A 13,089-nucleotide genomic window follows, 5' to 3' on the forward strand; every position below is an offset into this window, starting at 1 on the left:
ATAATCTTTGCTGATTTTTTAAAAAATTGAATTATGTGTCTTTTTTGTACTGGCTTTAGCAAGTTTTAAAAAAATATTCTGAGTATAAATCCTGAATATACTATATATAAATTAAGTATATTCATAGCAAATAACTTCTCCCTAACCATGCCTTATATTTTCACTATATGTAGGTTGTCTTTTGTCATTCAGAAATTTTTTCTTGGGCTTCCCTGGTGGTGCAGTGGTTAAGAATCCGCCTGCCACTGCAGGGGACATGGGTTTGATCCCTGGCCTGGGAAGATCCCACATGCCATGGAGCAACTAAGCCTGTGCGCCACAAGTACTGAGCCTCCACTCTAGAGCCCGCGTGCAACAACTACTGAAAGAAGCCCATGTGCCTAGAGCCTGTGCTCCACAGCAAGAGAAGCCACCACAATGAGAAGCCCGCGCACTGCAACGAAGAGTAGCCCCCGCTCGCCGCAACTAGAGAAAGCCCGCGCACAGCAACGAAGACCCAACACAGCCAAAAGTAAAAACAAACAAACAAACAAAAGTCCCACGTAAGAAAAAAAGAAAGAAATTTTTTCTTATTTTAAAATATGGAATGTTTCACAAATTTGTGTATCTCTTTGCGAAGGGACCATGCTAATCTTCTCTGTATCATTTCAGTTTTAGTATTTGTGCTGCTGAAGCAAGCACAGAAGTTTTTCTTTTTAATGGAGTTGCATATTTTCATCTTATCCTTTGTGGTTTCTGTTTTGTATACATTGTTTTAATAAGTTATTTTATGTAAAGCACTTGGAAGAGTAACTTCACATGGATCTCAAATACTAGCTGTGATTATTATATTTGTTGTTGATGAAATTTTTCCTTTCTCCAATATCGTACAGATACTGTTTTGTGTGTCTGTGTGTGTATGTATATGTATACGTATATCTACACACACACAAACATTTGTATAATCACCTTTAAATGAATCAATTTCACTTCTAGATAATATATATTCTAAATGAGTCTGATAAATGTACACAAGACAACATGTGGAAGCATGTTCATTGACATATTTTAAAAATATGTTAGCAGTTAAAAGGCGTGAACTTGATTAGGAGATATCAGTGTTGAAGGATATAAAAAATATTAAGTGATAAAGGAAAACTGAAGAGTTTATTTACATATTCTTACATATATGCCATTTATGCAAATTTTAAATAATAATACAAATTGAAATTATATGTGTTCTTGATGGACATGTATGTAAAATTGATATAATGTTTTGAGAGCCATTTGACGTCTACCAAAACTTAAAAATACACGAGCCTATTGACCCAGCACTAGGAATTTTTTTTTTTATAAAGAATTCTTTCTTTTTTTTTATAAATTTATTTATTTATTTACATTTTATTTTTGGCTGTGTTGGGTCTTTGTTGCAGTGAGCGGGGGCTACACTTCGTGGTGGTGTGTGGGCTTCTCACTGCGGTGGCTTCTCTTGTTGCGGAGCATGGGCTCTAGGTGTGTGGGCTTCAGTAGTTGTGGCACGTGGGCTTAGTAGTTGTGGCCCACAGGCTTAGTTGCTCCATGGCATGTGGGATCTTACCAGACCAGGGCTTGAACCCATGTCCCCTGCATCGGCAGGCAGATTCTTTGCGCCACCAGGGAAGTCCAGCAGAACTAGGAATTTTTTTTTTTTTTTTTTTTTAGTAGGCTGCATTCTTCTTAATTTTTTTATTCATTTATTTACTTATTTATTTTTGGCTGTGTTGGGTCTTCGTTTCTGTGCGAGGGCTTTCTCTAGTTGCGGCGAGCGGGGGCCACTCTTCATCACGGTGCACAGGCCTCTCACTGTGGCGGCCTCTCTTGTTGCGGAGCACAAGCTCCAGACGCGCAGGCTCAGTAGTTGTGGCTCACGGGCCTAGTTGCTCCGCGGCATGTGGGATCTTCCCAGACCAGGGCTCGAACCTGTGTCCCCTGCACTGGCATGCAGATTCTCAACCACTGCGCCACCAGGGAAGCCCAGAACTAGGAATTTATCTCATAGATACATATGCAAAAGTACACCAATGTATACTTTACGTAAGCATGTATGCTGCAGGATTGTTAGAAATAGCAAACTAGAAACAACTGAAATAATATAAAAACTAGCCAAATGAACACAAAGCCATACAAAAATTACTATGCACCTTCTTTTTAAATTGAGGCATATCTTTATATGCTGATATGGAAAAACCTTTTAGGTATATTAAACAGAAAAAAACAAGGTATAGAACAGTGTGTATAGTGTGTATAAGTATAGACTTGTAAATGTAACATGTACTAGAAGGATATACACTAAAGTCATGATAGTGGTTGCCTGTGGAAGTGATGGTGTGGAATGGAACTTAGGTTTGCTGATGTAAGAGAATTTTAACTTTATTATATTTATTTTATTAAAAAATGCAAAGTTGATATAATTTAATGTTAATATGTTGATATTTATATTGTTGCCAGAACTCTAGTGTGCGTCACAGTGTAATTTGAATTAGCTGCATTTTAATTTTCCCAATGGTAAAGAAATTTTTCAAAAAAATATAAAACCCATAAAAATAGGCATATGTGAAGATCAGTATATGACCTTACAAAGTAAAAGAAAAACAAAAATGAAACAAAATGAAAAAAACAAGTTTTTGCTCAGATTTGTAAAACATTTTAGAATTTCCATAAGGCTTACATCTGTATTTAGTATGATTGTCATTTTGAAAACCACTAAATTGAGAAATTGAAAATGTAACTTAACTTACAAAACAGGTGTGCTGTTTTCTCTCAAAGTTTTCATCAAAATTCAGACAATATCTTTTCTCTGCTACTTTTCAATCCTTGAGAAAGATGAAAGTTTACAAATATATTGGCCAAAAAATTCAAACCCTAACATAATTAGTAGATCAGATTATTTCAGTATTCACATTTATCACCAAATGTTGATCAGTGTTCCTTAATTTTTCTTTAGATAATCAAATGAATGACCTTTACATTTCCCCTAACTTAAAATCACTCTGTTTTAATGTTTATACTTGCATGGATATAAAATTTCTACTGTTGATATGTTTTATTCATAATTGTTTCTAGGATCTGAAGATGATGATGAAGTTGTGGCAATGATTAAGGAATTGTTAGATACTAGAATACGGTATGTGCTCATCTTTCTACCTGAGATCAGATATATCAGTACTACAGAGCCAATTTTCATTGTAGCAGTATACTTTTGGTTTGTCTCTGAGGTTGTAGTAGAGTTAACAAAATAAGTATAAGTTAATGTAAACCAAAATAGGTAACCATGACAATTGAATTTGAAGCCTGTACATTCTCTATATTCACTCAAAATTTATAACACTCCGTCTAAACATAATGATTTATCTTTCATGGTCACCGTTTGGGTTTGATATTGTTATAATACCAAATTTCTTAGAAAGAAAAAAATGGCTTAACAGTATTTGGGAGAATTGTGAGGAGAAGAGCACCTCTTTTCAAGCTGCTGCCCCAAAAGAATAAATTTAAATGAGTAGAGAACCATAGGCTTCCACTTTTGCTTGTAGCAGACCAGTGGTCCTGCTGACAATTCCCAATAAAGCTAGATAAAATACAAAAAAAAATTTTTTTTTTTTGTTGGACAGTATTAGATAGCTGCCAAAGCAAATAAGGTCCTGTAGAGAGGGGAAGCACATTGAAATTTCCCTTGGGGCATTTGCTGATTCTTGTTTTGAGGTTTGAATATGAGAAGCTGGTCAAAGGGCAGTCACTAAGAATCAGAGAAACCATGTTGCTTTCAGCAAATTTGTAGAGATGGGAAGACAAAAATTAAAATTCTGGGTTACCAATGAAGCTTTGACTTTAAAGGGCAAGATCCCAGAGAAAAGAAAAAAATAAGCCTTAATACTCAGAAGTTCTCCCCACATGGCCCTTACTTGTTCTTAGCTATGGAGGGGAAGAGACTAAGAAGTCAAACAAAAAGCAGTTGAAAAGCTGAGCAGAGTTTTGGCAGTTTTATGGTGCTGGGGGTGGTGACAGAAATTGGAGTTTAGGATCTGTCAAGGAGTGTGGGGCCTCAAGGAACACCCAGGCTCTCAGTCGGGCTCTCTAGAGGACTGTACCCTTGAAAGTGGACAAACCAAAGGTAGACCAAGCCTTACAAAACTGTAGTCCAGTATTGAGTGAACTTAATTCCACAGCAGGTTGAGCTACTGCCAAAAGATAGGATGAATCCTTTCTGATATAATATAATCCTGAGTCACTTCAGTTTTTCATATACATTGTTCATCATTCATTGTCCAAAAATTACTAGGCATGGAATTTGGAAACTGGACCAAGAGAAAATAAAACAAATCCATAGATAACCTAGATGTGAGAGTTAGCAGACATGATCTTTAAAATAACTGTGAATAAAATGTTTGAGAAAATAGAAAGTGAGATGAAGAATTTCATCAGAAAACTGGAATCTATAAAAAAAAAGTAATTCTGGAACTAAAATATATAATAGCTAAACTTAAGAACTCATTAGGTTAGTTGAACATCACATTGGATACTGTTGGAGAGAAGATTAGTGTACTGGAATATAAGTCAATAGAAAATATCCAGCTGAAGCACAGAAAAGAGAATGGAAAATACAGCAAAAAAGTATGAGAGACGTAGAATATATGGCAAAAAAGGTCTCACAATGTCCTGTAGGATTTTTAATATATCTAGAATTAAAATGCATGACAAGGGGGACTTCCCTGGTGGTCCAGTGGGTAGGACTCCAAGCTCCCAATGCAGGGGGCCTGAGGTTCGATCCCTGGTCAGGGAACTAGGTCCCGCATGCATGCCGCAACTAAGGAGTCCACATGCCACAACGAAGATCCCGCGTGCCGCAACTAAGACCTGGCGCAGCCAAAATAAACTTTTTAAAAGAAGGGTTAACCTACTAAAAAAAAAAATGCATGACAAAGGTATAAAAGGTGGTGATAAGTATAAGAGTAAGTGTTCTTTGGGACTTCCCTGGCGGTCCAGTGGTTAAGACTTCGCCTTCCAATGCAGGGGGTGTGGGTTCGATCCCTGGTCAGTAAGCTAAGATCCCACATGCCTCGGGGCCAAAAAACCAAAACATAAAACAGAAGCAATAATGTAACAAATTCAATAAAGACTTTAAAAATGGTCCACATTAAAAAATCTTTTAAAAAAATAATTAAAAAAAAGAGTAAGTGTTCTTCATTCTTGGCATTATCTGGGAATTGATAAAAGTACTAATTTATATTAGAGTCTAAGAAATCAAATAGGCATCTTGTGTAATAAACACTAAATCAATAGTAAAAGACTGTGTATAACCAAGCCAATAGAAGGGGAAAATGGAATAATAAAAAACAATATGGGGACTTCCCTGGTGGCACTGTGGTTAAGACTCCACCCTTACAAAGCAGGAGGCCTGGGTTCGATCCCTGGTCAGGGAACTAGATCCCACATGCGTGCCGCAACTAAGAGTTCTCATGCCGCAACTAAAAGTTCACGTGCCACAACTAAGGAGCCAGCAAGCTGCAAATAAGAAGCTGGCGAGCCGCATCTAAGGAGCCCGCCTGCCACAACTAAGGAGGCTGCCAGCAGCAGCCAAGGAGCCAGCAAGCCACAACTAAGGAGCCCGCGAGCTGCAACTAAGGAGCCTGCCTGCCACAACTAAGACCCAGCGCACCCAAATAAATAAATAAATAAATAAATAAAAACAATACTTGTTTAATCCAAAGTAATGCAAAATGATAAATAATAAGATGGTACTATAAACCCAAACATATTAGTAGTTATATTTTAATGTATGTAGGTTGATTAACAAAATAAGATTGTCAGATTGGCTATTAAAAAAAACCTATATGCTGCTTATAAGAGGTATACACCTTAAATATAAGGACACAGAAAAGTTGAAAGTAAAAAGATGGAGAAATATATAGCATGCAAAAAATGAATAAGAGAAAGCTGATGTAGTTATTACAGATATCAGACAAAATATACTTTATAGCTAAAGATATTACTAGCAATAAAGAGAAATCTTTCATAATAATAAAAGGGTAATTTCTATGAGGAATATATACCAATTTTAAACTCGTATACATCTAATAACAGCTTCAAAATAAATGAAGACTATTTGAGAGAACTAAAAGGAGAATTAGATAATCTACAATTACAATGGGAGACCAACACATCCCTCTCAATAACAAATATAGCAAACATATAAAATGATGAGTTGATATGAGAGTTATACACATGATTAACAAAGTTGACTAAATTGACACACATAGGACATTGCACCCAACAAGAACAAAATATTTATTTTCTTCAAGTGTACATGGAAGATTTACTAAAATAGGCTGTATTCTGAATCATAAAGCAACGCTGAACAAATTTTAAGGATTGAAATCATTGAGAATATTGTTTTCTACAGTGAGATAAGCTAGATTTCAATTTCCAAAAAGGTATCTACAGAATCTCTATGTATTTGGAAACTAAACAGTGGTCTTCAGAAAGACCCATGGTCAACAAAGAAATCACAAAGGAAATTTAAAATAGAACATCTGCATGACCTTTGGGTAGGCAAATTTTTTTTTGACAAGACAAACTAAGGGAAAGACATATAAATTGGACTATAATAAAATTGTGACTTCTTCATCAAAAGGCATCATTTACAGTGAAGAAGCAAAGCACAGATTAGAAGATATTTATATATATGGCAGAATATACTTAAAATCTCTTACAAGTTGTTAAGAAAAAGACAAACAAATAGAGACTGGAGCAGTCTCTTCACAAAAACACTGGGGTAGTAATTCACAAAAGACAATAACCGACTAGAGCCCAGATGCCTCCTGGGGAGGGAAGTGGTTTCGTGAGGAGAATTTGAGTTTAAATTATAAGACCTAATTATGAGTGATCAAATCAAATTCATCGTGGACAATCTCAATAAGGAGCCTTTTAGGAAGAACTGTAACTTAATCACATTTGATTCCCTGGAGCCAATGCAACTATTACAAGTTCTCAGTGATGTTCTGGCTGAGATTGACCCAAAGCAAGTTGTTGATATCAGAGAGGAGATGCCAGAGCAGACAGCCAAAAGGATGTTGAACCTTCTTGGTATCCTTAAATACAAACCTCCAGGAAATGCCATGGACATGAGTAACTTTCGTCAGTGTCTGGTGATTGGAAGTAAACCTGTAATTTACCCAGTGCTCCACTGGCTTCTTCAGAGAACTAATGAACTGAAGAAAAGAGCATATTTAGCTCATTTTTTAATAAAACTTGAAGTACCAAGTGAGTTTCTTCAGGATGAAACCGTGGCCGATACCAATAAACAGTATGAAGATTTGATGGAAGCCTTTAAAACTTTGCATAAAGAATGTGAGCAGCTCAAGACATCTGGATTTTCTACAGCAGAAATAAGAAGGGATGTCAGTGCAATGGAGGAAGAAAAGGATCAGCTCATTAAGAGAGTTGAACGTTTGAAGAAAAGGGTGGAGACAGTTCAGAATCATCAATGGATGCTTAAAATAGCAAGGCAACTTCGAGTTGAGAAAGAGAGAGAATTTCTTGCACAACAGAAACAGGGACAAAAGAATCAGCTATTTCATGCAGTGCAGAGACTGCAAAGAATACAAAACCAGTTGAAAAGTATGCGCCATGCAACAGCAGATGCGAAGCCTGAAAGTTTAATGAAGAGGCTAGAGGAGGAGATAAAGTTTAATTCATATATGGTAACTGAAAAATTTCCTAAAGAATTAGAGAACAAGAAAAAAGAATTGCATTTTTTACAGAAAGTGGTTTCAGAGCCTGCTATGGGTCATTCTGATCTTCTTGAACTTGAATCTAAAATAAATGAAATGAACACACAGATCAGTCAGCTGATTGAAAAGAAAATGATGAGAAATGAGCCAATTGAAGGCAAACTGTCACTATATAGGCAACAGGCATCCATCGTTTCTCGTAAAAAAGAAGCCAAAGCTGAGGAACTTCAGGAGGCAAAGGAGAAGTTAGCCAACTTAGAGAGAGAAGTGTCAGTGAAGACAAATCAGACCCGTGAATTTGATGGCACCGAATTTTTCAAGGGAGATGAAGGGACACAGGTTCGAGCCCTGGTCCAGGAAGATCCCACATGCTGTGGAGCACCTAAGCCCGTGCGCCACAACTACTGAGCCTGCGCTCTAGAGCCCGTGAGCCACAAATACTGAGCCCACGTGCCACAACTACTGAAGCCCACACGCCTAGAGCCCGTGCTCCACAACAAGAGAAGCCACCGCAATGAGAAGTCCGTGCACCACAACGAAGAGTAGCCCCCGCTCGCCACAAGTAGAGAAAGCCCGCATACAGCAACGAAGACCCAACGCAGCCAAAAATAAATAAATAAAATAAATTTATTTTTAAAAAACCAAACCGCCCCCCCCAAAAAAAGACAATAACCAAATGACCACTAAACATGAAAAAGTGCTCATCCTCATTAGTCATTATGAATATTCAAATTAAAACTACAATGAAATACCACTGCAGATCCACTGGAATGGTTAAAATTATTAAGATTGACAGCATCAATTGGTGGTAAGGATGTGTGGAGCAACAGGAATTCTCATGTACTGCTGGTGGGAATATAAGTTTACATAACTTTGGGAAACTATTTGGCAGTATCTACTAAATCTGAACATATGCCTATTCTTGATGAGCAGTTCTACTCTCAGGTACATTCCCAGCTGTAATATATATGTATACCAAAGGACATTTGCAAGAATCTCCACAGCTGCACTATTTGTAAAAGCCAAAAACTGCTGTTAACCCAAATGTCCATCAACAATAAAATGGATAAATTCTGGTATATTCACTTAATGAAATACTGTGCAGCAGTGAGATTGAATGAACTATTACTATATGCCACAATGTAGATTAATCTCACACAGAGCAAAAGAAGCCAGATTAAAAAAGAGTTAATACTTTGTGTTTTCTAAATGGAATTTATAAATTATAAAGTTAAAAAATAGGCAGAATTAATCAGTGGTGATAGCAGGGAGGATAATGGTTACCATTGGTTGGGAGGAGTGATTAGGAGGAAGAACGGGGGAACTTTTGGGGTTGTAGTGTTCTGTTTCTTGGTCTAGAACAAATGTATGTTCACTTTGTGAAAATTCACTGAACTGATCATACATGATTTATGCATTTTTCTGTATTTATATTTCAATGAAAAGTTTAACTAGAAAAAAAAAAAGCCAGCACATGTCCGTCTCACTCTGTTCACTTAAAAGAAGTGAATGAGTATATCTTAGGTAATCAGTATAATTTTTAGGAAATTTGAAATCTTAAATGCTTAGAAAGATTATTAATAAGCAAGATTAAAATGTAATAAGCAGATAAAGTATTTGTATGAATGAGTTTTGGCATTTTATCTGAAAGTTAAAAAAAATTACAAATGAGACTAGCTGCAGTTACTGTTCTTGATTATAAAAGTAGCTCTAACTTTGTGCATTTATTAATATAAAGTCTAAGCTCTGAGTTGTATTAAATTTTTTTGACAAAAACTGCTATTATTTTAAATATATCACAAATATTCTATGGCTACAGGCCAACTGTGCAGGAAGATGGAGGAGATGTAATCTACAAAGGCTTTGAAGATGGCATTGTACAGCTGAAACTCCAAGGTTCTTGTACCAGCTGCCCCAGTTCAATCATTACTCTGAAAAATGGAATTCAGAACATGCTGCAGTTTTATATTCCAGAAGTAGAAGGTGTAGAACAGGTATGCCAATATTGTATGACAGTTTAGGTTTAATATTAAAATGAATTTTTTGGAAAGAAAAATTCATGACCTGACATTTTCTTCCAGGGCTATATCGTCGTGTTACCATTGTTATCAGACTTGCAGGCTCCTTATTTAAGAATTAACTTTAGTATTATGAATTACCTACTATGTGCCCAGCGTTTTTACAAGTATTACCTCATTTATCTTCTAACAACGCAGTGTAATAATATTAAGTAAGTCATTTCCATTTTGTACATGGGAAACAGGCTCAGAGGGCATACTGCTGCTCTAGAAAAGTTATGAAAAGGGGATTCAAAACATGATGAAATTTTATAGATGAGGTTTAGAAGTCTTTAGTGGAACAGCTCCACTACTTCGTATTTAAACACTTCTTGTTCTTAAATGTGCAGGCAAGAAGCTCATCAAGAAATCATACTTTGTTGTACAGTAAAACAGACTACTTAGTAGAGTAATAGAGCTTTATCTATAGCCTGATGTCAACATTTTTTCTGCCCCAAGATATCTAAGGACTATAGTACAGTACTTTCTCAGCAGTGATAGTGACCTTCACTGCAGTAATTCTGAAACAAGAGGCATGGCCTTATGGAGAGAGATTATCAAGTAAGGAAAGAGCGTATGGAAATTAGAAATTTGAAAAAACTCTTCAGGTAATTCTGTGACTTTAAGGAGAGGGCATCATCTCCTCTCAGCTCCTGTGAGACTCACTCATCTCTGGGTAGTATTTAAAACTGTCCTTTTGGTACAATACATGCTGTCTCCTCTTTGAAGTTCTTATCAGTCCTTCACTTGGAATTAAGCTGTACTTCTGTGCAAAGCTTCTGTGTGTCTGTTTCAGCTTTCTGTTCAGGGGTAATTTCCTTGAGAGGTTTGTAATCGTATCTAGGTCTTTGTGTTCTTCAACACTTAGCCTTGTGTGTTGTTTACATAGTTTGTATTAAATAAATGTTTAGAAACATTAAAAATTTAGGAACATTTTTGCCTAAAATAGAAGTTGATTGACAAAATTTTTTGGATTGGGTGCTGCTGAGATTGGATATAAAAATATCAATTCCTTGGAAGTAAATATCCATTTTTTACTCAGCCCAGAAGAAACTATGAGGGAATTGTTTTTCCATTGATTGTTTCAGATCAGAACCAGATTCATCTGGATTTTTTTAAAATTAATTTTTGTTCCATTTTCCTCTATATGCCTTTTTTTATATAAATTTATTTATTTTACTTATTGTTTTTTGGCTGCGTTGGGTCTTCGTTGCTGCTCACAGGCTTTCTCTAGTTGCGGTGAGCGGGGCTACTCTTCGTTGTGGTGCCTGGGCTTCTCATTGCGGTGGCTTCTTTTGTTGCAGAGCACGGGCTCTGGAGTGCAGCCTCAGTAGTTGTGGTGCACGGGCTTAGTTGCTCCACGGCATGTGGGATCTTCCCGGACCAGGGCTTGAACCCATGTCCCCTGCATTGGCAGGCGGATTTTTAACCACTGCACCACCAGGAAAGCCCCTCTACATGCCTTTTTAAAAAATTACAGTAGTTAACACTTTGGTCGATTGACAAAGGAAGGTTTTTATTCACTTGTCCAGGGTGGGGTGATGAATTGGCAGTTGGATTATAAACCTGAATTGGCATTTAATTATAGTAGGTATGGTGAAGAGAAAAAATAGTCTTAGGTTTATATAACTCTTTTCCTTTCCAAAGGAGTTGGTTTTTAGTATCTGAGTAAAATATTAACTCATGAAAAGATACTAATCCTTTCTTTTTTTTCTTCAAGTATTCATTAGTATCTTTCTTAACTTACTTGAAATGAGAATCTTCACATTCTTCTAAGGTTTAAAATGAACTTTTATGTCAGTAAGACCAAAATAATTAGTTGCTAGTATATTTTGTTTCTTTACCTTTTTTAGGGATTCATTTTTCTAATATGTATTTTTACAATAACAATTTGGTATAGCTCCCTAGAATGTATTTAAGGAAATGAGATGCTTTTGGAAAAAGAAGCAAAAACATCAGTTATATATATTAGTCATACAGCTAGGAAATACCAGTTATCATTATAGTCTTCTCTGTCCAGCTGAGACTCTGCTATTGAAAGCCTCCTTTGGGACAAGGAAAAGAGACCAATGTTTTATTTAACTTGCTAATATTCAGTTTGCTTTTATGTTGTTAGAATATCAGGTTATGATGCAAACCTTGTGCTTTGGGGGCTGTTGGTAGATTTATTCTTATTGGATTGGCACGCATTGTTATAGATTAGAGTATTTCAGGTAAGCAAGTAATATTAAAATCAGGAAAATAGCAATTTCTAATCCTTAATTCTTAAGTTCTCTTTGTTTTTTTGTTTTAGGTTATGGATGATGAATCAGATGAAAAAGAAGCAAACTCACCTTAAATTAATTTGAGTTTTCTTTGGGCCCAGCAGTTGGACTTGTTGATACATATACTAAGCTTTTATTATTAATCTGCTAAGGAACTTGAGGATTAATAAAATATACCCTTTCTTCAGAGAATGATATATAAATATTGCATGTTTGCTTTACCTCATATGAGTTATTTATAACATCCTGAATCATCTTCTGCACACATGGATTTTATCCAGGGATATTTTTATTTTTGTTCTTCATTTCTCATGGTTCCTTCTTTGCATAATATGTGAAGCAGTTTAAAATACATCCCCCCAATCTAATTTATTTACTTTTTTAATACAGAAGTAAATAGGGAGAATTTTTTTAAGATATTCTAAAATGGCTAAGCTTTTTATGAGATGTTTGAAACTATGGTTACTGAATTTTTACCTTGTTAAAAAAAAAACACTAAACAATTTTAGTTTTAAAATGGTATCTGCCTAGTAGCCCCCAATGTAGTATCACATAACTTCCCACTGAAAGACCAAAAAAAAAAAAAAAAGAAAAATCATAATGCTGAAAACTGATGAAGAACCGAGTTCTAGAATGTAGACAAAATTTCTATTGATTACAAGACAGAGCAGGCTGAATTGAGAAAAACTGCCTTAGTATGCTCAGGCTTTACCTTATGATACAAAATCTGTCTGAAAAAAAGATGTGAAACTGCTTGGTCCTTCTACTGGCTTCTCCTGACTCAGAGATCTATAATCTGTACCATGCCAAAAATTTGGACGGTTATCTTTCTACCATATGTGTACTGCTTTTTCAGATAGCCCAAGTAGCAAATTATCGTTCTCTCTTGTTTTTCTATAGGAATTCAGATTCAACAGTTCACAGACAGTATCAGGAAAGGAAAGATAGGTACCTTGCATCTTTGGAATTCTGTTCCCCCAAAGTACTGAGATTAAAATAGGGATGGAAACAGAAAGAACTCTG

General features: G+C 35.9%; 2 protein-coding genes and 1 non-coding gene across 7 annotated transcripts in view; 2 read left to right on the forward strand and 1 right to left on the reverse strand.

Annotated features, from left to right (window-relative positions):
• NFU1 (NFU1 iron-sulfur cluster scaffold) overlaps positions 1-12,287 on the forward strand; it is a 28,414-nt gene extending 16,127 nt beyond the window's left edge. For 3 of the 5 annotated variants that reach the window (XM_036872680.1, XM_036872678.1, XM_036872679.1), the window contains exons 6-8: positions 3,082-3,142; positions 9,565-9,739; positions 12,096-12,255. In XM_036872680.1, coding sequence (XP_036728575.1) covers positions 3,082-3,142; positions 9,565-9,739; positions 12,096-12,140 — 281 coding nt within the window. In that variant the 3' untranslated portion in view covers positions 12,141-12,255. Of the gene's footprint in view, positions 1-3,081; positions 3,143-9,564; positions 9,740-12,095 lie in introns of all 5 variants that reach the window. The other 2 variants (XM_036872677.1, XM_036872681.1) reach the window with 2 other exon arrangements.
• On the reverse strand, positions 576-681 carry LOC118906553. Its single transcript, XR_005022534.1, has one exon. It is a non-coding gene; the product is annotated as a U6 spliceosomal RNA (small nuclear RNA).
• Positions 6,861-8,708, forward strand: LOC118906272 (intraflagellar transport protein 81 homolog). The gene is made up of 2 exons (XM_036873731.1): positions 6,861-8,084; positions 8,679-8,708. The coding sequence occupies exons 1-2, from the start codon at positions 6,891-6,893 to the stop codon at positions 8,706-8,708; spliced, it is 1,224 nt and encodes a 407-aa protein (XP_036729626.1). The 5' UTR covers positions 6,861-6,890.
• Positions 12,288-13,089: the final 802 nt, after the last annotated feature.

This window comes from Balaenoptera musculus, chromosome 13 (genome assembly GCF_009873245.2).
Source record: "Balaenoptera musculus isolate JJ_BM4_2016_0621 chromosome 13, mBalMus1.pri.v3, whole genome shotgun sequence".
Classification (NCBI taxonomy): Eukaryota; Metazoa; Chordata; class Mammalia; order Artiodactyla; family Balaenopteridae; genus Balaenoptera; species Balaenoptera musculus.

What these genes read in the sequence shown, in the direction of transcription:
- LOC118906272 (XM_036873731.1), top strand. Translation starts at nt 6,891, where the DNA reads ATGAGTGATCAAATCAAATTCATCGTGGACAATCTCAATAAGGAGCCT. An exon ending in AGGGAGATGAAGGGACACAG is followed by an intron (nt 8,085 to 8,678) that starts GTTCGAGCCCTG and finishes CTTGATGAGCAG; the next exon opens with TTCTACTCTCAGGTACATTC.